Here is a 25,397-nt window from a genome sequence, read left to right as displayed (position 1 = left end):
AATGTCGTAACTTAATACTGCGAAGCGTGACTTCACTGTAATGTAATATTGTTGGGTGCAATACTGTCGTAACTTAATATTGCGAAGCGTAACATCATTGTAATGTAATACTGCAAGGCGTAACATCATCGTAATATATTACTGCAGAGGGTAACATCGACGTAATACTACGGGGCGTAACAGCTAATTAATATGAAAAAATACTTTTGAGCAGTAATTAGTGTTTGGCCAAACTTTTGAAAACTGCTTCTAAGTGTATTTTTCTCAAAAGTGCTTCTCAGAAAAGTGCTTTTGGAGAGTAGCTACTTTTTTCTGCTTCTCATAAGCTATTTTTTGCTTCTTCTCAAAAGCACTTTTTTCCTTCTAAAAGCTTGGTCAAACATCTCAATTTTTTGCCCAAAGCACTTTTGGCCAAAAATAAAAGTTTGGCCAATCAGGCTATTAATGTATTCTCCAATGTACTTTAATTTTGGAAAACCTAATTTTTTAAAACTAATTAATTTGAACTTTACGTTACTTAAATTGAAAATGTCAATATCATGGCTTATGCGAAACTAATAGCCTGTTTGGCCATGTTTTTTAAATTAGTTTATTTTAAAAATTATTTTTCCCAAAAGTTCTTGTCAAAAAAATATATACTCCTACTACTTTTGATTAAAGCAGTTTGTATTTGGCTAATTAATTTAAAAGATACTTTTGAACAGTAATTAGTGTTTGACCGAACTTTTAAAAAGTATTTTAAGTGTATTTTTCTCAAAAATGCTTTGACGGAGAAATTATTTTTTTTGCTTCTCAAAAACTTCTGCTTCTATACAAAAATACCTTTTTTCTTTTAAAAGCTCGGCCAAAGACCTTAAATTTAGGAAAAAACACTTTTAGCAACAAATATATATTGCCAAAAAAATACTTGGCCAAACATGCTACAACTAAGGCCATATTTCAAATTTTCATTTCATTATTGGTGACCGGGGAGGAAAAAAATGTGAAAGTGTATATTTGTGGAAAAAATGCTGGTGGTATATATTATATTTCAAAAGAACCAAAAGCAGCAAAGTTAAAATGGTTGTTTAAGTTGATGAAATTTAAACTGCTTAGCATTTCAATTTTTGCTGGCTATGCTTAAGCTACCTTCGGGGTGGACCAGTTTCAATAAAGACCTGATGTTTCTCCTCCATGAGTCAGAAATTAGTACTACACTAAAATAATTCTTTCTATATACATAAATTTTTACTTGTATAGTATGTTTTTTTCAACGAACGGGATTCAATTGAACCTCTTACCATATAGCGGTTCGCCACTACTCCGTACCATGAATTACTTCTTCAAAAGCTCTAAATTGGCTCAAAAGTTCTTTAATGGCTTCAACCGAGTCCAAATCAACACTCAGAGCGTCCGCCACCTGTCCCAAATTACTGGAAATATTGAAATTGAATCCCGTAAAATTACAGCAAATTATGTTCCATTGACACCAATAAGTTTTTTGGAGAGAGCAGCAGATGTTTTTAGAGATAGAACTTCAGTTGTGTTTGGCTCTTCTGTTAAGTACACTTGGGAAAGTACACATTCTAGGTGTCTAAAACTTGCTTCAGCTTTGGTTCAGCTAGGAATTTCTCGTGGAAATGTGGTAAAATATTACTCGTTGCGGTCCATTTTAACTGATTTTTGGCTCTTTTTTTTTTTGCTGTCCATAATATTTGATCTTTTCAGAAAAGTTGTCCTTTGAATAAAGAGTTTAGAAATAGTTGTTGTATTTTCAATGAACAAATTAAGGTTAATATGGCCAATTTCATTGTTAATTAATATTAAAAGGTGGATTTCTTTTTATGTGTGAAAACATCCAAAAAATCAATTAAAGTAGACGGGGCGAGTAATTTCTATCCGTTGGGCTTTACCAACTTAAGATACTCTTAATTTGCGATATTGTCCATTTAGGGCCTAAGCATGCATGTTTTCTCCACTAAGCTCACACAATTAAGAGATCTTTACCTTAGATTCTCAATCTTTTCAGATACTAATATGAGACTTTATTCTCTCAACCGTTTTGCTTTTCACTCTTGCTTGTAAATGTTTTAGTGATTTAACTTCTTATATTTTTGCAGGTTGCAACTCTGGCTCCTAATGTACCAGCAATGCAGGAGCTGCATTTTGCTGTACCAATGGCTGGAGCAGTTATTTGTACATTAAATACGCGTCTTGATTCGTCAACGATAGCTGACTTACTAAAACATTCAGAAGCCAAAATCATATTTGTTGATCAGCATTTGCTCCAAATTGCTCAAGAAGCACTCAGTCTTCTATCAAAAGACAAAACAATGAAACCACCAATTCTAGTGCTAATTCCTGAATCTGAGAATTCCTCTCCTCCTATACTTGAGACATCGTCGTCCACTAACGTTCATGAATACGAAAATCTTTTGACAAGTGGGAGTAGGAATTTTACAATAAAGTGGCCAAAAACTGAATTTGATCCAATCAGTATCAATTATACTTCCGGAACAACGTCACAATCCAAAGGAGTTGTCTACAATCACAGAGGCGCGTATCTCAATACTATTAGTACTACGTTTCTGGTTTATGGAATGGGTTCGATGCCTACATATCTTTGGACATCTCCGATGTTTCACTGCAATGGATGGTGCATGACTTGGGGAATGGCTGCAATTGGTGGCACAAATGTTTGCCTTAGGCATATCTCTGCTAAAAATATATTTGAAAGTATTTCTCTCTACAAAGTCACACATATGGGCGCAGTACCAACAGTCTTAAACATGATAGCAAACTCCATACCAAGCGATAGGTGCAGAACTATGTTGACCATTTAATCTAAAAGCTTGCTTGTCAGAATAACATACTTTTAATTATTTAATTATATTATGTCTCAGGAAGCCGTTTCCACACAAGGTGGAAATATTAACAGGTGGATCACCACCGCCTCCTCATATATTTTCCAAAATGGAGGAGCTCGGATTTGGAGTAACTCACGGGTATGGACTTACAGAGACTTACGGTGTAGCAACATCTTGCTTGTGGAAACCTGAGTGGGATTCTTTACCCCTTGAGGAACTAGTCGCGCTTAAAGCAAGACAAGGGGTACGACATCTTTGTATTGAAGATGTTGAAGTCAGAGACCGTGAGACAATGGAAAAAGTGCCACATGATGGAAAGACAATTGGCGAAGTTATGTTAAGAGGAAACACTGTAATGAGTGAATATTTCAAAGATGTTAAAGCAACCGAAGAAGCTTTTAAAGGCGGATGGTTTCATAGTGGTGATCTTGCTGTAAAACATCAAGATGGTTACATAGAAATTAAGGATAGGTTAAAAGACATTATAATTTCAGGAGGCGAAAATATAAGCTCGTTCGAGGTTGAAAGAGTTTTGTATAAACATCCAGCAGTAGTTGAAGCATCAGTAGTAGCGCGACCAGACGATCACTGGGGACAAACACCTTGTGCATTTGTTAAACTGAAGGAAGGATTTGAGGAAAAAATTACTTCACAGGAAATAATCAAATTTTGTAGGGATCATTTGCCTCATTACATGGCACCTCGGACAGTAATTTTTGAAGATTTACCGAAAACTTCAACTGGAAAAGTAAAGAAATTCATCTTGAGGGAGAAAGCAAAAGCTTTGGGCAGTCTTTTCTACACTGAAGTCTAAAGAAAGAAGGATATACTTAAGCACGCGCGGAACTAGAGTACAGGGAGCGGGTTCGACTGAACCAGTAGCTTTGATTCGAACCTTATTTTTGTTTATATATCCATTGAATATGTATAAATTATTAATTTAGAACTCAATAACTTAAATTAATTAGAATCTCGAACCCATAAATTTTAAATTTTCTCTAAGTTAATTATTAGCATGGAAGTGTGTACGTTCACTAAATTACTACTATCAGTATTTACTATTTACTGGTGTCACTTTCTTTCCCAGCATTTTGTGACATTTGATTGGAGGGTAATTAAACTTACTCTTTGCAACACGAAAGCCACAGTTATACAGGATCCGACACATTCAACGTAACAAAACAATGTTGATTCGTAACAGTAATGTCATTAAACTATATTGTAATTACCAAAAAAATAAAAATAACCCAAAATCAAATTTCCCGTGCCGGAAAATGATATGTCATCGCCGCATCATCATTTTGCCACATGAGAAAAATTTTATCACAAAAATTCACCTTTTCAGACTCATATTTTAACACAAACAATTAATAAAAGCATAAAAAATGTTGTCCGTAGATATCATAAAAATGTCAATTTGCAAACGAAGGGGACAAAAAGAGCAAAATTTAGGCGAATGCACTTTTTTATTCCGACTTAAGCCAGCACGGCGCCAACTTTTATCATTACTAATTTTAGCATACGCACGTTGCGCGTGTCCCTCGTGTTAATGAAAAATAAAATTTTATAAATAAAATAAATAATATTCAAAAATATGTTTATGTTATTATATAAAATTAAGAGTCTATAGGCTACCTTTCCTATCCGCTTTTCTACAAGGTCTACTTTCAGACCGGGCCAAGCCTTTAGGTTGTTTAAGTAGGTTTGGGCTAAGGTCGTTGCGCTCCTGCCACCTCTTGGCAAAGTAGGCTGATGGGAAAGCCCCCTCCTGTCGCAATGGTGTGGGGATAGTTCTTCCTTAGGAGTTTGATCTAGTATAATAGTTCTTCCTTCAGTAGTTTCTCTTGTTTGCTTTATTGTACAAAAAAAGTTATAAGAGTAGCGTTTGATTGAAAGGTAAAAATATCATTCAACTTTACTTGAGGACTTGGGTACGTACATTGCATGTATATTTCATGTTACTTATTAAAAAATTTATGTAAAATAGTTTACCAACAATTAATTTTTGTTTATCTTTACTCATTTTACGGTACTGCTAAAGCTGTAACCTTATTCTATTAATAACTTAATAATCATATAGGCATCCGAACTCGATTATTATTAACAATTTTTATATTAATTTTGTTTGCTCAAATATTATCTTATTTTACCTAAAATTTCTTTCTAAAGTACTTTTACTCGCGACCAATTACATATATATGTTCTTTTTATATTCCTATTTTTGTGTACAAAATATATATTGATCAACTTATTCTACCATTTAAAATAATGTCACATTTAAAAAAGATTATCATTTGATTATTTCTTAATATTTAGACAATAAAAATGGATAAAACTTGTAAGTATATTTCAAATTCTACGTCCTTATTGTTAAAAGAAAATAGAATGTCATAATTGCTTTTTAAAGTCTAAATTCATGCCACCTTAATATGAATTATCATTAATGTTTTCATTTTTTTAAATCAAAACTATGACTTAAATGCACTATTTCTTACGTGCCTTTTTAAATATTAGGCATAAAATTGATGGATCAGTTATTTACTTTAATTTTATTTAAAACACACGTTATTTACTTTTTTTCATAGAATATATATCCATGAAAGCAACATGTAAGAATTATAATTATGTGACATATATAATTCAAATAAGGAAAATATTTAAGTTAGGTAAAATTTTAATTGACTTTAAAGTCCTAAATTTTAGGGTTTCCTATCTAGTTCAATGGAAAATAATTTAATAACAAAAAATTTAGTCAATTTCAAGAACTAAATATTAGGAGAATAATTAAATGACTATTTTGTCTAGTGTGAACTCCAATTTTAAAGGGTAAAAAAGGCGAACGACATTTCGCTAAGGACCTTCGTGCTTTTAATATAGTATATAAATTTTTGTTTGACTTTAAAATTAAGTAAAAAACTCCTACTAAGTACCAACCACATAAAGAGTGCCCATCTTTCATTCTGCACGTCCTTTATTTGACACATTTTTAATTATTTAATTTAACTTATGAATATTCGATTGTTGCTTTTGCCAATTAATAACGATTACTTATATACTTAGATTAATTGCATAACTTTGACATATTGCATCTCTTTTCTATTATATATCTTTGCATTTCCCTTTCGTTGTCCAGTTTCCAATTTCTGCACTCAATTCTTTTTTGTGTCGATTAGTTAGCTGCTATGGCAATAATATCTGCTCTCAGTAGTAATATTTCAATGCCTAAACAAGTAGTGAAACCAAATAGAGAGGTAATTTCAAGTTTCAACATCAAGATTTCTTTTTTCAGAATTATATATATTTTCCTTTTGGTGAAGTTTTTTTTTTTTTGATTTCTCATCCGGTGTCCGGTACCCACATTGGGGACCGACTAAATCCAGATTCGCGCCGGAAAGTCTCACATTAATTGGGGGTAAAGCGATCTCTAACAAAGGCGACTCCATACCAGGGACTCGAACCTGAGACCTCTGGTTAAGGATGAAGGAATACTTATCACTCCACCATAACCCTTCTTTCGATATCTCTTATTGATCTGTTGGTGCACTAAGGTTTAAAATTAAAATGCAGCTCAATTTTTTTTTTTTTCTTTGCCAGGTTATTATTACTAAGGAACTTGGTCATGCTAGAGTGCTCACCTTAAATCGGCCTAACCATTTAAATTTTTTAGGGGAGAGAGAGGTATATTATTCTCTCTGTTCAATTCATGTGGCGTAGTTTGATTGCAGAGTTAGAGTTTAAGAAAAGAAAAAGAAAATCTTTTTAAAATTTGCGGTGTTAAATAAACATGTCATGAGATTTATGTGGCTATAAAAGCATGTTATTAATCGTAAATGAAAAGTTCAAATATCAGTTGTTTTCTAGTATAGAATGGCATCATTCTTTTTTGATAACATACTTATAAGGAAATATCATTCCTTTGTTAGGTATTAATGCTGGGGCAGAAATTTGAGAAATACGAGAAAGATGATGAAGCTGAATTTGTAATTATCAAGGCAAGTATCTATTTTACTTAGTAAGTATATATTTGCTACCTTCTCTTGATGTTAAATTTGGCTATTTCTTGAAATATTCATTCATTCTTTTGTAATACAAATAGGGAGCTGGTCGTACTTTCTCTGCTGGTGGAGACTTAAAAACGTTCTATGATCGCCGAAACATAAGTAACTAGTTCTTAAATTTACTCTTTTTTACATTTTTTTTTCTTCTTTATTTGATATGTTGATGATATGACCTGAGCTGAAAAAAATGAAATAAGTATTCATAGATCGAGCCGATCTTAACTTATTTGGAACTGAGGCGTAGTTACTATTGTTATTGTTGTTGAATGATGATTACAAGTTGATTTAAACTGATGAGCACATGTATTTTTTTTTTCAAGGGGATTCTTGCCTTGAAGGTACATATAGAATGTATTGGCTTTGCTACCACATTCATACATACAAGAAACCACATATTGCTCTTGTCCATGGAATGGCAGTGGGTGGAGGTGCATCCTTGATGGTGCCAATGAAGTTCTCTGTCGTCACTGAAAAGGCGGTTAGTATCAATTAATGCTTATATCATAAAGAGATTTATATGTAATTATCTTAACAAGAGCGACCTGGTTTATCAACTCTAATATTTTGTTGATTGAACTTTGTAGTTTTGTTCTACTCCTGAAACAAGTCTAGGGTTTCACCCAGACTGTGGCTTCTCATACATGCTTTCGCGTCTTCCAGGTCGACTTGGTAAACGCTTAAGAAAGAACATGTAATTTTTCCGATGGATAATTTTTTTAATTATTAAAAGTCACCTTTAAGGTGAGAGCTAAGTTTGACCTCTACCTCGTATATCAATAACCAAAACAAAATAAAAATACAAGAGGTACATGTAACCTAACCCTAATGTGATGTTAAATACTTGTACGTAGGGGAATACTTGGGCTTAACAGGAGCAAAATTAAGGGGTAAAGAAATGGTAGCTGCTGGACTTGCCACTCATTTTGTTCCTTCTCAGGTGATCGCTTCAAGCTTTATTTTTCTCTAAGCTTTTCCTTTTCTTCAGAAATTCACCAATATTAATAGACCCTCCAAAACATGATAAGCAACTACTTCACAATGTTTTTCAAAAAAAAAAATTAAAAAAGAATTATATCAGCGTGGGGGCGGAGGGGGAAAGGAGAAGAGGATGTTGCGCTGCTGATGGGTTTTGAACCTTCCACGGTCAACTGTGGGAGGCATGAAACTCACCAAGTGAAGGGTGTATGGGTTTGAATTTGACCGACCACGACCTGCAGTGAGCACGACAGACGACCGAGCATCTGCGAGTCGATGCCCAGAAGGGTACGACCTTGTAGTAAGAGTCAGAATAATACGACCTCGGTGGTAGAGTAAGCATATTAGGGGACATTGAGAATATTCCTAAAAAAGGATCTTTTGCATGTCGTTTCTATGGCCGGGGGGGGGGGGAGGGGGGATTCCTCAATATATAAGAGGAATGAGAGCCTTGTAAAAGAGGCAGACTCTGTAAAATTCACGAACCTTGAATGAAAAAGGATATTTACAATTCTCTTCTCTCTATTACTATTATCCAAGCGTTTATTATCTTCAGTCACGATTTACCCCTTCATCTTTGATTTATTTGTTCAAAAAGGCTTTAATATCTTTTGAGTCAAACAATCTGGCGCCATCTGTGGGGATTTCCATAGTTGAAATCATAGTTCTCATCTAGGTTCTTGAAAGTGATGACTACTGTTCTTCAAACCTCATAAAAACCAATAATGGCGGAAAAAGAAGCGAGGCTGAAGATGATAGCAGATGTCTCAAACAATCTCCTAAACTCCCTCAACGAAGCCGGTAGAGAAGACATCTAGAATACAACACCAAGAGTTACACCGGAGGGGGAGATCTCACCTTCTCCACACGGGGATCTAATGGTCTTGCGCGAAAGGGGAGCCTCAACGTCCACGGTGGGGGAAGCACCACCAGTAGTCAAAAAGCTGGTAGAAGAATGGTTGATAATCGCTCTGAGCAACATGCTCGAAAAACCCCTTCAAGGAAATGTCGAAGACTTACCACCTACAGAAATCGCAGCTACCACCAGCGAGCCAAGCACTACACGAACGGGCAACACCCGCCCTGTCACTGATGCAGATGACGATGCACTCATGGCCATCTTAAAGAAAATGGAAGAGATGGAAAACGAGAACAAAACACTCTGTGATCAAATGAAGGAGCATCAGGAAAGGGTTGATAAAATAGCAAGCGCCCCTAAGCTATTACCAAAACGCGATGTGGGCCGATTCGTCGAACAGCCATACAGCGACAGGGCTGCTCCTCATCATATTCCAAAAACCTTCAATATGCCACTACACTTGAAAATATACGATGGGACCACGGACCCGGAGGATCATCTAATCTATTATGTTACTGCAGTAAAGGACAACGATCTGTCAAAGGAACAAGTATCATATATGCTTCTAAAAAAGTTTGGTGAGACTTTGACAGGGGGAGCATTGACGTGGTACTCCCAGCTACTAGCACGATCAATATCAACATTTGAAGAAATAGCGGATAAATTCGCCACCGCTCATGTAGGGGCGAAGAAGGCTGAAGCTAGGGTCAATAATATCTTCGTCGTCAGGCAAACGACGGGCGAAGGACTTCGGGACTTCCTATCCTGATTCAACAGAATAAGGATGAGCCTTCCAAACGTGTCAGAAGGGATGGCAGTAGCAGCCTTTCAAAATGGGTTAAACAGGAACGGATCAAAGGCAACGAAAAAACTGCTCAGCATACTCATGATGTACCCCCCCCCCCCCAACCACCACATGGGAAGAGTTCCACAACGCCTATTGCACCGAGGTAAGGGCAGATGAGGACGATCTAAATGGCACAATTCAGCGATTAACGTCAGTTCAGACCGAGGCAAGGAGAGATCGACATACCGATAGGCGAAGGGATCGGCCCTATGTCCGAAAGGCATCAGCCCTATGTCCGAACATCTAACCCGCCCCTCCAAGACATCTGAATGTCGTGCTACGACACACCGCACCCTTCTAAACGAAAGAGGTATGCCTCCACTGTTATCTGCTCATAACTTTTGTGTTTCTTCTTTAGAGATAGTGTACGCATTGGAGAAACTAGGCACGAAGGTGCAGTGACCGCAAAAAAATGAAATCGGGCCCAAGCACCAGGAGGTCAAACATCCTCTGTGAATTCCATCAAGAAAGAGGACACAAGACCGAAGATTGCATAGGTCTGCGGCAGGAAGTAGTTAGGATGTTGAACCAGGGGTACCTGAAAGAACTGCTCAGCGATAAAGGGAGGGCCAACTTCGCCAAAGGACGCGATCCATATCAAGGACCTCCAAAGCCACCATCGCCAGCACGCACCATACATATGATCATTGGTGGTGGCGACGACATGGTAATCAACCATATGAAATTCACCACCACGCATAAACTCAAACGAATGGTCGCCCACGAATGGTATGATGACCTCGAAGACAGTATCATCTTCGATAAGTCAGATGCCAACAGTTTGTCTTTCCCTTACTATGATGCTTTGGTTATAACTTTACGCATCACTGATACAGATGTAAAAAGAATTATGGTAGAAGATGGAAGCGGCACATGTATTGTTCACCCGCAAGTCCTCATGCAAATGAGGCTTGAGGATAAAATAATACTGCATTGCATAATGGTAACGAGTTTTAACAATGCAGTAGAGCGGACATCCGGAGAAATAGTGTTGCATGTCCTAGCAGGAGGAGTCACACTGGAAATAACATTCCACGTCATGAACCAAGATACAGCCTATAATGCCATCATAGGGTGACCATGGATACACGTCATGCGAGTCGTCCCCTCAAGCTTCTATCAAGTGATCAAATTTCCCACCCCGTGGGGAATATTCAGCATCCGAGGCGAGCCACGAACCGCCAAAGAATTAGCCTATAGGATCAGTTTTGTGCAATACTTGGTAACCATCCCTAAATTGGGGTGCTACACATAGCATTAGCGCACAGATCATCATATCCTTTACAACTCGATTACCCACCCCTTAATTATTGTTACCTAAGCATTCTAATAGTATCTAGTACGTGCCTTATGTGTGCATTACCCGTCCCTTGCTTGTGGCCCTGGAGGTGTTTAGGATCCCTCAAGATTGCACACGCACCAAACAACTGAAAGGAGCAAGTGCGGAGGCATAGCAATCAGCCATGTCGGGAACTAAACCCGACCCACAAGCAGAGGCCATCAAGGACCTAAATGTCGTATAAGCCTGCAAAGAAACTATAGAGGATCTTGACCCCGTCCAATTGGATGACGTTGACAACACAAAAAAGGCTTACATAGGGCACAACCTCTCGAAGCCAGGTAAGTATCGTGAATTTTTAACTAACAACGCCGATTTGTTTGCCTTCTCCCACTCAGATATGCTAGGAATACCAAAGGACATCGCCACTTACAAACTGAATGTCGACCCACTCTATCTGCGGTATGGCAAATGAGGAGAAAGTTCAATGTTGCAAAAGTAGTCAGCAAAGAGGTGGATAAATTACTCACTAACGATTCCATCAAAGAATCAAAGTACCCCCAATAGGTCGCCAACGTGGTCATGGTCAAAAAGAAGAACGAGAAATGGCGAATGTGTGTAGACTTCACTGATCTAAACAAAGCATGCCCAAAGAATTCCTTCCCATTACCCCATATCGACCAACTAATCGATGCGACAGTGGGGCATGAATTGTTGAGCTTCTTAGATGCCTACTCTGGTTACAATCAAATCCTTTTGGCTGAAGAAGATCAAGAAAAGACGACTTTCATCACTCACCAAGGAAGTAATTGCTATAAAGTGATGTCGTTCGGACCCAAGAATGCAGGGGCCACGTACCAGAGGTTAGTCACAAGATGTTCAAAGAGCAGCTCGGAAAGACCATGGAGGTCTATATCGATGACATGCTGGTAAGTCGACAAAGAAGGAGGATCACATTAGCCATCTGAAAGAAGCCTTCGAAATATTAAGGCATTACGGGATGAAGTTAAATCCCGAGAAGTGCACCTTCGGCATAACCTCAGGAAAATTCCTCGGCTTCCTCGTATCACAAAGGGGAATCGAATTCAACCCGGATCAAATCAAAGCCATCGATACAATATCAGAGGTACTGACTAGCAAAAAACAGGTACAGAAGCTAACGGGGCAAATAGTCGCATTGTCGTGGTTCATTTCACGATCCTCGGACAGATGCCACAAATTCTTCAATGTGCTGAGAAAAGACCATGGATTACAATGGAACGAGAAATGTGTCGACGCCCTGAGAAAGCTAAAAACATATCTATATTCGCCGCCACTACTCGTCAAAGCGGACCCGAGTGAATGTCTACTTGTGTATTTGGCAGTTTCTAAAGTCGCAGGAAGTGCAGTCTTGGTCCGTGAAAATAATTTACGCAGTCTCCTATTTACTATATCATCAAAACTTTAATAGATGTCGAGACAAGGTAACCTCACCTTGAAAAGCTAGCTCTGGCACTGATCGTAGCTTCACGCAAGCTTAGACCATATTTTCAATGTCACCCCATAAAAGTGGTAACGACCTTCCCCCTGAGAGGTATCCTGCACAAACCTGAACTATCAAGTAGACTTGCCAAATGGGCTATATAATTAAGCGAGCACGACATGACATACCAATCGCGAACTGCCATTAAGTCGCAGGTGCTCGCCGACTTCGTCGCTAATTTCAGCGTGGAGATGTTGCCCGAGGCAAAACAAGAAGCACTTCGCGCTCCCTCATGTACCGACCTTTGGGTCCTCTACACCGATGGAGCCTCGAATGCCTCGGGATCGAGACTGGGACTTGTCCTCAAGGTCCCTACGGGCGAAGTAATTCGCCAATCCATACTATACCCCGAGATGACTAACAACAAGGCTGAGTACGAGGCTATGATTGCAGGTTTGAAGTTAGCCCTCAAATACGGCGTCCGACGACTCGTCCTCCATTGTGACTCTCAACTCGTTGTGAATCAAGTTATCAGGACTTTCCAAATCAAGAGCAGTGACTACAAAGGTACTAGTCGGAAATCCACAAACTACTACTAGAGTTCGATGAATACCGCCTCGACCAGATACCTAGGGCGCAGAATATTGAAGCAGATGGCCTCGCCAAATTAGCTGCGGCCACCAGGAATATCGACAAAAAAATGTGGTCACCCTTCTTCACTCCACAATAGACCACGTCGAGGTACGTTCTATAAACCTAACTTGGGACTGGCATAACCGCTTTGTAGCCTATTTACAGGATGGATCGCTCCCGCAAGACAAAAAATAAACCAAAAACTCCAGGTACAGGCAGTCCGATACAGCCTAGTAAACCATGATCTCTACAAGAGAACGTTCGGCGACCCCCTAGACAAATGTCTTGGACCACATCAAACAAGGCGAGTATTGGAAAAAGTATATGAATGGCACTGCGATGCTCACACGGGAAATCGCGCCCTCGTTCGATGTCTCATTCGCGCCGGTTACTACTGTCCTACCATGAAAAAAGAAGCCGCGGACTATGTTCGAAGTTGCGAGAGTGTCAAAAGTATGCCCCTCTGATACATCAGGCAGGAGAACTCCTCCATTCCATCACTTCGCCATAGCCATTCATAAAATGGGGAATGGACATAGTTGGGCCCCTCCCAGCAAGGAGATAAGGTACGCTTCCTTTTGGTTTTAACTGACTACTTCTCTAAATGGATGGAAGCAGGTGCATACACTCAGATACGTGAGCAGGAGGTCATCGCCTTATATGGAAAATATTATATGTCGTTTTGGCATCCCTAAGGAAATCAATTGCGACAACGGACCTCAATTTATCGAAAAAAGAACAACTGAGTTCTTCGAAAAGTGGCATATCAAACGGATACTCTCCACGCCATATCACCCTACCGCCAATGGCCAAGCCGAGTCCTCCAACAAAGTAATACTGAACATATTGAAAAATAAGCTCGAAGAAGCTAAAGGTCTATTACCTGACCTACTACCCGAAGTATTATGGGCATACCGCACCACGCCAAAATCCAGCACGGGAGAAACGCCATACTCACTGGTCTACGGGACAGACGCAGTTATACCTGTCAAGGTCGGGGAGCCCAGCTTGAGATACTCCAATGAGAACGGAGCAGATAACGATTAAAGTAGGCTACAAGATTTGGATGAAATTGAATAATGAAGAGACATGGCCCATGTAAGAAGTATCCCAAAAGCAGCAAGTAGAAAGATACTATAACAAGAGAGCCAAGGTACGATCACTCAAAGTGGGCAACTACGTCCTCAAGGCCAAAACGCAAGCATCAAAGGATCCAAACGAGGGAAAGTTAGGAACAAACTGGGACGGACCGTATAAAATTGTAGCAGCAGCAAACAAAGGAGCATTCCAACTAGAAATAATGGAGGGAAAACTGCTCCAAAACAACTGGAACATCGCCCACCTCAAGTATTTCCACTTCTAAAAGGTGTCACTTAAGTCGTACTCTTTTTCCCTCACCCAGGTTTTGTCCCAATCGGGTTTTCCCCCAGAGGTTTTTAACGAGGAGACAAGAGAGATGCCCTACGGGGAGACACATCGTTCATTACCTCCACCCATCGATATGATCTCCGGATCGAAGTAATGAAGGGACTACATACAGATAATCTAATCTCCATTGTACGAACGGAATCTAATCTCCATTGTACGAACGGAATCTAATCTCCATTATATGAACGGAATCTAATCTCCATTGTATGCACGGAATTTAATCTCCATAGCATGTGTAGAACTAGATCTCCACTAATCGACAGGTGACGTCTTCTTATGGGAACACGGTCAAATCTCCATTTATGAGTTCGACCTCGTTCGAACTACGACGGGATATTACTTCGATGACAGTTTGAAGTAACATCCCAATGGCCAAGGCTATCGACAAAATATGAGTTCGACCTCGTTCGAACTACGACTGGATAATACTTCGACGACAGTTCAAAGCAACATCCCAATGGCCAAGGCCATCGACAAAACATGAGTTCGAACTACGATGGGATATTATTCGACTACAATTCGAAGCAACATCCCAATTGCCAAGGCCATCGACAAAACATGAGTTCAACCTCGTTCAAACTACGGCGGGACATTACTTCGATGACAGTTCGAAGCAACTTCCCAATGGCCAAGGCCATCGACAAAACATGAGTTCGACCTCGTTCGAACTACGACGGGATACTACTTCGATGATAGTTCGAAGCAACATCCCAATGGCCAACCCCATCAACAAAACATGAGTTTGACCTCGTTCGAACTACGACGGGATATTACTTCGATGACAGTTTGAAGTAACATCCCAATGGCCAAGGCTATCGGCAAAATATGAGTTCGACCTCATTCGAACTACGACAGGATATTACTTCGACGACAGTTCGAAGTAACATATCAATGGCCAAGGCTATCGACAAAACATGAGTTTGACCTAGTTCGAACTACGAGGGGATACTACTTCCACGACAGTTCGAAGCAACATCCCAATGGCCAAGGCCATCGACAAAACATGAGCTCGACCTCATTTGAACTACGACGGGATACTACTTCGAAGATAATTTGAAGTATCCCAATGGCCAAGGTCGTCGACGAAAATATCGGTTCGACCTCGTTCAAACCACGACGAGATTCTAATTCGACGACAATCGAAGCAACATCCCAATAGCCAAGGGCGTCAATATCATATGCAATAAATAAAGGAGAAAATGACAAATAAATAAACCGACAAAAGTAAATTTACATTGCAGCAAAATATCATTTACATTTGCCCCTACAAACAGGCCCTAGTACGGCCCGTGCCAAAAATTCCTAAGCAAAAGAAAAATACAAACAAAGACTACGCATCATCCCCAGCAGGGTAAGCGTCTTCATACCACGAATTCGAAGCAAGGTGATTCGTGTCATCAGAATTGATACCTTCCCCGTCAGGAGTGAGGGGGTCGTACCTACATGACTCACGAGCTGCACGTGCTTCAGCGTGCACCGCCTGAACCTCCACCTCTGTAGCCCTGCCCTCGGCGTGAAAAGCCTTATAAACATCAAGTCGAGCCTCTGCATGGACCCACAATTCATACAAGAAATGGGGTGAGCCTTGGTTAGCTGAGGCACGAGACGTAGAAGGCTGAGAACGTCGATTTGCCTCCTCCGCCCATAGCGAAGCCATTTGTCCCTACAATGCAGCCAACTCCGCCTCTAGCTCCATAACACGCCCTTCGAGCCCTGCAACTTGACAACCAGAGGCTTCCCTCTCCCCAGTAAGTTCCGACCTGGAAATATGGAGAGCATCCTCCAAGGATACCGACTCAGAAATAGTGGCTTCCAGCTTATCAGCGCTGGCGCTCAGCTCACTCTTGAGCACGTCAATCTCCGATACCTTAGCATTCAACCCGGCAGTCAAGTCGACCACTTTCAGCTGTAAATCGGCATTCTTAACCATTACCCCCTGGCTCAACTCGGTCTCATCCTCCTTCGCCTTAAGGAAAGCCTCCAGTTCGCTATTACGGGCGATAGCCCTCATAAGCTCCTCGTCTCTTTCCCTCAACTCATCTATCCTACGCTCCAATTGGTCATCTCGCTGCTTAAGCCCCTCGTGAAACACCTGAAACTCGGGATCCTGATGATAGATATCAGACATTGCCCGATGTTTAGCACGGTACTGCTGATACTTCGACGATATCCTCTTAAAAAGGCACGTCCTTTTCCTTTCACGATGCTCCCTCTCTATCTCCAGGACGAGGGTCTGACAAAAGAGAAGGGCAGAAGTTAGAAAACAAAATGCACAACGCCGACCATCGCACCAACCTCACGACAAAAAGATAAGGAAAGGGAACCTACCTACAAAGCCATACCAGCGACCTTCTAAGATAACTCTACGTCACTCATCGCTCCAAGCATCTCGCTTTCAGGAGCGGCACATAGAGGAGCAAGGGCCGACGCAACTTGCTCGCTGTTCAGCAGTAAGTTGTAGTTCCCCGGGACTACCACATGACGGTCGGACCCATCCATCCTAACCTCCACATAGGTATGGAGACCCAAAAATTCATTGACGTCCTCCGAGTCGATATCCGAACCCGAGCCGTCACCCTCGATACAAGGTTCTCCAATATTAGATGATGTGCCACCCTCAACGGAGCGCACTAAACCTACTTCCGGGCCAATTCCCTCCACTTGGGGAGACCTCCCCAATAAAATGGCGTCAGCCATAAATACGGGCACCGAGACCGTCTGGGATGCCCCGCTGCCGTCGGCATCTGTAGCCACGCCCTTTCCCCGCTCCAACCTTCTCCTTTTCCTCTCTAATGGCTCGTCGCCATTAGAAAATTCATCAACAGGATGTGAGTCTGGTACCAACGAGGCTTCTTCCCTCATGGCCACAGTTCGAGACGAATCTCCAAGTTTAATAAGCTGAGGACGGCCCTCCCGAACAGACTCGCACAAAATAAATCGCGTGCCCGCAGTAGCAGCGGCTTGTCTAAAAGCGGGAACAGGCGCTCTCCACCTAGAAGCTCCCCGACCTTTCGTCACAAGGGTCATACCGTTAAGCAGGATTGCATGGCCAACGAGGCAGTAAAAGCAAATATTTACCTGAGGAAACCTTAGGGCCATAACGTTGCACGAAGGCGGGCCAAGTCCAAGTTTTCACTGTATGAGGCAACAGACGGGCCACCCAATCCTTGATATCTACAATAGAGCGAGGCGGACGACCCATAGCTACAAAACAGCGAGTAAGTAAAAGTTACAATAATCACGGAAGAGAGGGGAACTTAACGAACGACGACACTTAAGATTTCTGTTCCATCATTCCAGAAATCTGGCGGAGTCAGAAATGACGTGTTCGGTTTTGATGAAGAAATACTTGTGCCAGAACTTATGACTCGCCCGGTCATCCGTTCCGACCACCAGCCCTTTCGTACCACGAAGTCTAAAATGCACCATGGTACCCCTGAGAAAGTTGGGTGCGAATAGGTGCAAAAGATAATGAACCGAAACGCTACACTCCGCCAACTCTACGTACTTAGTCAATAGTAGAAGCACCTTAAGCGTGTACGGCAAAAGCTGTGTTGGGAAAACCTGGTAAAATCTACAGAATTCTTCCGCCAAGGGGAAGAAAGGAAGGGTGTAGCCGATCACGAAAAGATACTCGTAGAAAACACAGTATTTAGGCATGTGGACGTCAACGTAATCCTCCCTCGCTGGAATTATCTCTACATGGGCAGGGATACCATATTTTATACGGAGGGCATCAATATGAACCTGCTTCATCTCAGAAAACACGTGGTTCGGGGTAGGAAGCGTATCTTTGATGAAATCATTCCGGGACAAGGGATGCCTCGGTAGTAGCTCCTCCACCATAAGAGGATTGTCACCTTCTTCTGCCACCACTTCTCTGCTGCCTGAAAGAGAAACTGTGGACAACGGGGTGGCTTCAGGAACCTCTTCGCTAGCACAATGGGACGTCGTCATAGTTTCATTTAAAGGAGTAGCGACATAAAGGGAGTGAGAAAGAGGAAACTTCCGGCGAAGAATGGAAACAAGAGCAAGAAGGTGTAAGAACAAATGAAGAAGACCGAGAGGCTATCAAGAGGGGAGTAGCTAAAGTTTTTCAAAAAGTCAAACCCTTCATCTATTTATAGGGTTGGGTGGCACCAGAATCGAGGCGGAAGGTCTCAAATCAGCGCAAGAATCAAAGCGCCAAACCGTCAGTCCTTACCTCAAAAATCCGCGTAATAATGACGCACGTAAAGCTAACATCAGCCCCAAGTAGCGTGTACTCTACAGCGCTTCACTGATGTGATAACCATCTCGCGTTAGCCACGTCGCAACGTCCCTACGGGTCAAATTTCTCCCAAAGAAGGCAGAGTCCTCTCATCGAGGATGCACCCGGTCGCAACCCAGCGGAGGGACTAACTGTATGGGTCTGAATTTGACCGACCATGACCTGCAGTGAGCACGACAGACGGCCGAGCACCTACGAGTCGATGCCCAGAAGGGTACGACCTTGTAGTAAGAGAAAGAATAATACGACCTCGGTGGTAGAGTAAGCATATTAGGGGACATTGAGAATATTCCTAAAAAGGGATCTTTTGCATGTCGTTTCTAGGGGGAATTCCTCAATATATAAGAGGAATGAGAGCCTTGTAAAAAAGCAGACTCTGTAAAATTCATGAACCTTGAATGAAAAAGGATATTTACAATTCTCTTCTCTCTATTACTATCATCCTAAAGTTTATTATCTTCAGCCACGATTTACCCCTTCATCTTTGATTGATTTGTTCAAAAGGGTTTTAATATCTTTTGAGTCAAACGAAGGGAGCCTTGGAGCAACGGTAAAGTTGTCTCTGTGTGACCTATAGGTTACAAGTTCGAGCCGTGATAGCCACTAATGCTTGCATTAGGATGGGATGTCAACATCACACCCTTTGGATTGCGACCCTTTCCCGGACCCTGCGTGAATGTGGGATGCTTTATGCACCGAAGTGCGCGTTATGGAACTCATCAAGTTCATTATTATTATTATTATTATTATTATTATTATTATTATTAGTGTTGTTGTTGTTGTTGTTATTGTTATTTTTTATTATTATTATTATCATAGTTTGCCTTGAATTTAGTAATGTTTGAGGATTGTAATTTCTGTTTTTAATTGGAGCGTGTCATGTAAATAGTTTACCAGTAATTTTTACATACTATACATTTTTTATCAAATGACAGAAACTATTCCAGCTAGAGAAACGCTTGGTGAGCATAAACAGTGGTGAAGAAGATGCTATTAGATCAGTCATCAATGAATTTTCCACAAATATTGACATAGATGAAAGAAGTATCTTGAAGAAGTAATGTATCTAAATTATGATTCTGAATCTTTACATAAATAGCTAGACAAATTTACTGTTTATTTTTTTAGCCGATATATATGGATTATACACTGATTATATGTGATTATAAACATATTATACATGGATTATACATGTATATACATGGCTACGTTTTGTTTAAACAGTTGAATAAGCGGCTATTTAAGTTAATTCTTCGTGACGATATTATGAGTGACATTTATTTTGCTAATACTCGTGTAGGTTGTCCATAATCAACGAATGTTTTTCCAAGGATTCTGTGGAGGAGATTGTGGAGTCACTTGTAAGAATTAATTCTTCTAATAAGAGCTAACTCCTAATTTGCTCTAATTTATTTATTTGGTAAGAATTTTTATTCAGTGGAGGAGATTTTGAGCCATTTGTTTTAAATTTACAGCTCAAACTTTATATAAGCTTTATATATGTTCGATTAAATAGTGTCACATAAATTGAAACGTGTAATGATATGTCTCTTAGTACGGGCTGGGCTACAAATACTTATTCATATTTATTTCTAACCATGGTGCATATCATAATTTCTTGTTAACTTTAATTTGCAGGAAGCTGAGGCAAGCAAAAAAGGAAATGATTGGATTATTACAACGCTTAAAAACCTAAAGAAAGCATCTCCAACAGGATTAAAAATAACATTGAGATCGGTAACTAGTCCTTTATATGCATATATACTATTCTTTTCGTCCCAATTTTATGTGAATGTGTTCGAATTTCGAGAGTCAAACGAATTCTTCTTTGACCGCGATTCTTTATATGTCTTTCACCACCAAGTACATATAAACCAAAACAAAGGCTCTTACTTTTTCTCAAATTTCTTTGCCAGATACGAGAAGGAAGGACACAGACACTGTTTGAATGCTTGAGGAGAGAATTCAGGATTACGATGAACATACTACGAACTGTAATATCTGGTGATTTGTATGAGGTAAAATTTTCTAAGTGTTTTTAGCAAACGTATTCATAAATATTTTACACGTAGAATTACACTTGATTTTTGATTTTTCGTTTAATTTTAAAACTAAATAGAGTTTATTAATTTTTTTATAAAGGGCATAAGGGCTGCCATTATTGACAAGGATAAGTCTCCAAAGGTATTTCCTTTTCCTCTTTCAATATGTTAATCTAAACACACAACATTTGCCATATACTCTCCACTCCAATGTTTGTAGCTTCATTGTGTGTGTGTGTGTGTGTGTCTATATATATATATATATATATATATATATATATATATATATATTGTATACGGCAAAAATCGGTAGTTCGATTTTACGATCACCAAGGTGCTTTGAAGAAACTACCTCCCGAAGGCTCGATGCTTAGCTCGGGGCTCCGGCCTCGAGGGTTCTCAGTAATCTACTTTAAGGCAGCGTAGGCAACGGTCGGCCTCGAGGCAGGGTAAATCAGTGGCATCGGTGGATCGGTGTGAGGTTCCCAAGGCACGTGACTAGAGCTGACAAAGTCTATTAGGCTAGTCCAAACCCGTACCATTGCATTAAATGGTTGTACCAGCCCCATATATTTGTAGTAAATGCATTTGTACTATAATGAGATTCTCCCTCATATAAAAAGGGGATCCTTGTCATTTTGTAGGGATCTGATGCTCAATATTAAATGTACAAGAATATTCTCTCTGCTCTCTAACATATTCTATTGATCTCATTACTTCCATTTATTGCCTATATTCGTTGTGTTTAATTTATTATTCTTCATTTATTGCTTATCATTGATCATAAAGAGTCACCGTCGTAGCTCTCATAATTGTTAATCCTCCCTCGATTGCTCCAAGCCGGTCACCCAACTCGACCTCGAGGCCTCATATACGGCAGCTCGAGGCCCCGATCTTCAGCCGCTTGGTTTGACTATTACATCGTTTTTAAGCTATAATCTTGTCTTCTAATCTTTTATTTAGCACCCATTGCCTAACAACTAGCATAAATAGTTTGGCGCCCACCGTAGGGCTAAAAATAATAGTGATTATTTTCTTGTTGGTTTAACTACATAACACAGGTTACCTTTCACACTTTTTCTTATCCAAGATCTTTGATTTCAAGTCAAAATGTCTAACTCAGTAAACAACAATCTTGAGGACCATGGAGAGAATGGTGTGGATGTCCCAGGTGTTGGTGTACCACCACGAAACCCTGAGAATGCACCAGAACTAATTTCCGTGGACGCGGTCTCATGCGATGCCCAACACATCGATATAAGCTCCCACACTAACAGGAGCATACATCAAGGATATCAACAAGAATTCCAAAAAAAAAAACAGCTCGAGATGAACAAGAGGTCACCCTTCACGTTATTTTTGAGATGTTGCAGGCACAACAGCTGGCAATCGCTCAGCTGCAGAGCCACCAAAAAACCCCAAGTACAGCGACCCTAGGAATAGCCCCTCGGACCGAACAGGCACCAGAAAGATCAAGCAATAACGAGTTGCCAGCCGACCCCGCCATCGTAAAGATCCTCGAGGACCTTACAAAGAGGATCGAGTCGGGCGAGAAAAAGATAGAAGCCAATGATAAGAAGGTTGAGACCTATAATTCCAGGGTCGACCAAATTCCGGGAGCACCCCTGGACTTGAAGGGTGTGGATTCAAAGAAGTTCGTATAGAAGTCATTCCCGCAGGAAGCGGCTCCAAAACCCATTCCAAAGAAGTTTAAGATGCCAGACCTTCCAAAGTACAACGGAACCTCGGACCCCAACGAACACGTCACTGCTTACACTTGTGTAGTGAAGGGCAACGACCTAAAGGACGACGAGATCGAATCCGTCCTATTGAAAAAGTTCGGAGAAACGCTTTCAAAAGGGGCAATGATGTGGTATCACAACCTGGCCCCAAACTCGATAGATTCATTTGCCATGCTGGCAGATTCTTTCATAAAATCAAAGTAGCAACAAGGAAATACGACGTATTCAAGATCAAGTAGAGGGAGAATGAGATGCTGCGGGAGTTCGTATCTCGCTTTCAAATGGAACGAATGGAACTACCACTAGTTTCCGACGACTGGTCAATGCAGGCCTTCACTCAAGGTTTGAACGAACGAAGCTCGGTGGCTTCGAAACAGCTGACGCAGAATTTGGTTGAATACCCTGTTGTGACTTGGTTAGATGTTCACAACCGATATCAATCAAAAATCAGGGTCGAGGACGACCAATTAGGAGCCCCCTCAGGCTTGGTATACCCAAGCAGGCTTCTGGCGAAGGAGCCAAAGTTAAACAAAGAAAGGTACCAGCCATACACCAAAGACAAGAGAAATGCCCCGAGGCGTAACATACACTGGAATGATCGAAGAACGGACTGAGGGTAGAACTCTCGGGGACTCGTCAGCAGAGCGGGGTTCGATAGACACGCAGGGCCGATGGAGGCACCCCGCTTGTCGGAATGCAACTTTAACATCGATATTTCAGATATCGTGTTCGCCATCAGTAAAATCAGAGACATCAGGTGGCCAAGGCATGTACAATCAGATCCTTCACAAATGAACCATAATTTAGTGTGTGAATTTACAACACACACGGTCACATGACCGAAGATTTCCAGCAACTCCGGGAAGAGGTAGCCCGACTACTCAGCAAAGGTCACCTCCGGGAATTCCTCAGCGACCGAGCCAAAAATCAATTTCGGGAAAGAGAGGCGACCAAAAAGAACGAAGCAGATGAGTCCCAACATGTCATCCATACGATCTTTTGAGGTGTTGGTGCCCTGCAGGAACCCACAGTTAGGAGAACAAAAACATCCCTCACCAGGGAAAAACGAACTCGAGGCTCTATCTCAGCCCATAACGACGTACTGGTAACTTCTTTTCTTGTGAATACATTTCAAATTAAATATGTACTGGTGGATCCAGGTAGCTCGGCCAATATTATCAGGTTGAGGGTGATAGAGCAGCTTGAACTGCTTGACCAAATTATGCCCGCCTCTCGAGTCCTCAATGGGTTCAACACGGTGAGTGAAACAACGAAAGGGGAAACCACCCTACCAGTCAATATGGTCGGCACAACCCAAAACACCAATATCTCCACCATCAAAGGAACTGAAGGATAAACAAACAGTGAAATAGCAACCACGAGACACGTTCTCGGCTATACCCGAATGAACAAATAAAGGACTGTACCGTGTCCTCAGAGAAAATACTAAAGGCCTACCGAGGCTCAAAGCGCCATCGCCACTAAGGTGTAACCATCTCCCTTTTTATTTACAGCTCACACTAACCTTTATGCATGTGTCCGACTGAGATAGTCGAAGCGCTAATCCAGCTCGAAGACCTTAAAGTTTTAAAGCATACATTGTACTCTTTTCCTTTGACCGGGTTTTTATCCCGAAAAGGGTTTACCGGCATGGTTTTTAACAAGACAACATCTATATGCTACCTAAGGAAAACTCAACAAGTATTCAAGGCTTCTTTTCCAATCAACCTCGAATACTTGGGGGCATCCCCCTAGAAGGTCACCTACTCGGAGAAGACAAGATGCGCTAAATGGGGTCTCGATAGGAAAATAATGTATCGGGCCAAACGGTCGCATGAACCGTGCCCGTATAGAATAACTAAGCCCTTAACAACAAAGACATCTATACTTGTACCAAGTAATCAAAGAATACTTTCCAAAAGCATTTTGCATTTCAAAGAAGCTCGGTATTTTTACAAAAACAACTCCTCTGTCAAAACGTCCCGAACACTCAGGGACTGGCGTCAACAACTCGAAACAATGTGACCCTTGGGTCAGAGCTTCAAACTCGTAAGCCCTTAATGAGGCAACATTAAGATCACAAAACAGCTCCAGAGCCAAAAACGTCCCGAACACTCGGGGACTAGCGTCAAAAACTCAAGGCCATATGAACTCCAGGTCGGAAACCCCAAAATCGTAAGACCTCATGAAGCAATACCAAGTTTACAAGTAATGGCTCCCGAGCCAAGAAACCCTCGATGACTCGGGGACTGCTGCCAATTGCCACCCTCATCGACTTATCAAAACCCGAGGCCTCAAGACCACATGCGGGCAGCCTCGGTCTCGTAAGACCTATATAAGGCAATAACAATATATGTAAGACCTCAAGCAAGGCATGAACCATACTTGTACCAAGTGACAATATCTGTAAGACCTCAAAGGCATGTAAAACGTGTAAGACCTTACTAAAGGCATAATCCCGATCTTAAAGTTAAGGCTATATATCAAACTTGTAAGACCCCTAAAAAGGCATACCCTCGATATAGACGTCGAAACTACTTCACTCAGGGACTGAAAGGCTCCGGCCAAACACAAATGACTGTGGTTACAAGGTTGTACCAGCCAAACTAACGCGACTCGAGGATGCCCGACCATCGCTATAAAATCATAGGCCTTCAATTACTTCGAAAATACTTCGAAAAGAACCTGTTAAATAGGTTACCCTCGACATAGGCAAAAGAGCTTCAACCATGTCAACTCCAAACTTATACGCTTTGAAACACTCAGGCACCGAGCAAAACCTCTCGAGGAGCTCGATCATCACCACATAATGACTTACAATCGAGGTTTTTATCGAACCATCGAAGAGTCGGGCAAACACAATTTCAAAAAGTCCTTAACAAGGGAAAAATAAAGCCCATATAAGAGGTCGTACCAACCCAATGCGAGAGAGCCACTGTCGTCGGCCTATATAAGA

The 25,397-nt window shown here is 41.0% G+C and overlaps 2 protein-coding genes and 1 long non-coding RNA gene across 3 annotated transcripts; all 3 read left to right on the top strand.

Annotated features, from left to right (window-relative positions):
• The first annotated feature begins 1,249 nt into the window (after window positions 1-1,249).
• LOC107814727 (butanoate--CoA ligase AAE1-like) lies at window positions 1,250-3,870 on the top strand. The gene is made up of 3 exons (XM_075223620.1): window positions 1,250-1,624; window positions 2,100-2,797; window positions 2,883-3,870. Exons 1-3 carry the CDS (start codon window positions 1,310-1,312, stop codon window positions 3,658-3,660), a joined length of 1,791 nt encoding a protein of 596 aa, XP_075079721.1. The 5' UTR covers window positions 1,250-1,309; the 3' UTR covers window positions 3,661-3,870.
• Window positions 3,871-5,919: 2,049 nt separating this feature from the next.
• On the top strand, window positions 5,920-6,846 carry LOC142164944 (uncharacterized). The gene is made up of 3 exons (XR_012696032.1): window positions 5,920-6,097; window positions 6,227-6,524; window positions 6,770-6,846. It is a non-coding gene; the product is annotated as an uncharacterized LOC142164944 (long non-coding RNA).
• A 100-nt stretch (window positions 6,847-6,946) lies between these two features.
• Window positions 6,947-20,927, top strand: LOC107814728 (3-hydroxyisobutyryl-CoA hydrolase-like protein 5). Its single transcript, XM_016640180.2, has 9 exons — window positions 6,947-7,006; window positions 7,225-7,382; window positions 7,489-7,573; window positions 7,756-7,841; window positions 19,593-19,714; window positions 19,958-20,018; window positions 20,296-20,394; window positions 20,574-20,675; window positions 20,800-20,927. The coding sequence occupies exons 2-9, from the start codon at window positions 7,254-7,256 to the stop codon at window positions 20,869-20,871; spliced, it is 756 nt and encodes a 251-aa protein (XP_016495666.2). The 5' UTR covers window positions 6,947-7,006; window positions 7,225-7,253; the 3' UTR covers window positions 20,872-20,927.
• Window positions 20,928-25,397: the final 4,470 nt, after the last annotated feature.

Source organism: Nicotiana tabacum, chromosome 10, assembly GCF_000715075.1.
Source record: "Nicotiana tabacum cultivar K326 chromosome 10, ASM71507v2, whole genome shotgun sequence".
In the NCBI taxonomy this organism is placed as follows: domain Eukaryota; kingdom Viridiplantae; phylum Streptophyta; class Magnoliopsida; order Solanales; family Solanaceae; genus Nicotiana; species Nicotiana tabacum.
Note: the sequence above shows the minus strand (reverse complement) of the source record. Positions and strands in the feature narration are given on the sequence as shown.

Coding starts and splice junctions, on each gene's coding strand:
- LOC107814727 (XM_075223620.1), top strand. CDS start 1,310: ATGAATTACTTCTTCAAAAGCTCTAAATTGGCTCAAAAGTTCTTTAAT. Junction 1,625..2,099: donor GAATTTCTCGTGGAAATGTG/GTAAAATATTAC, acceptor ATATTTTTGCAG/GTTGCAACTCTGGCTCCTAA. Junction 2,798..2,882: donor AACTCCATACCAAGCGATAG/GTGCAGAACTAT, acceptor ATTATGTCTCAG/GAAGCCGTTTCCACACAAGG.
- LOC107814728 (XM_016640180.2), top strand. CDS start 7,254: ATGTATTGGCTTTGCTACCACATTCATACATACAAGAAACCACATATT. Junction 7,574..7,755: donor GCGTCTTCCAGGTCGACTTG/GTAAACGCTTAA, acceptor ACTTGTACGTAG/GGGAATACTTGGGCTTAACA. Junction 20,676..20,799: donor TATCTGGTGATTTGTATGAG/GTAAAATTTTCT, acceptor TTTTTTATAAAG/GGCATAAGGGCTGCCATTAT.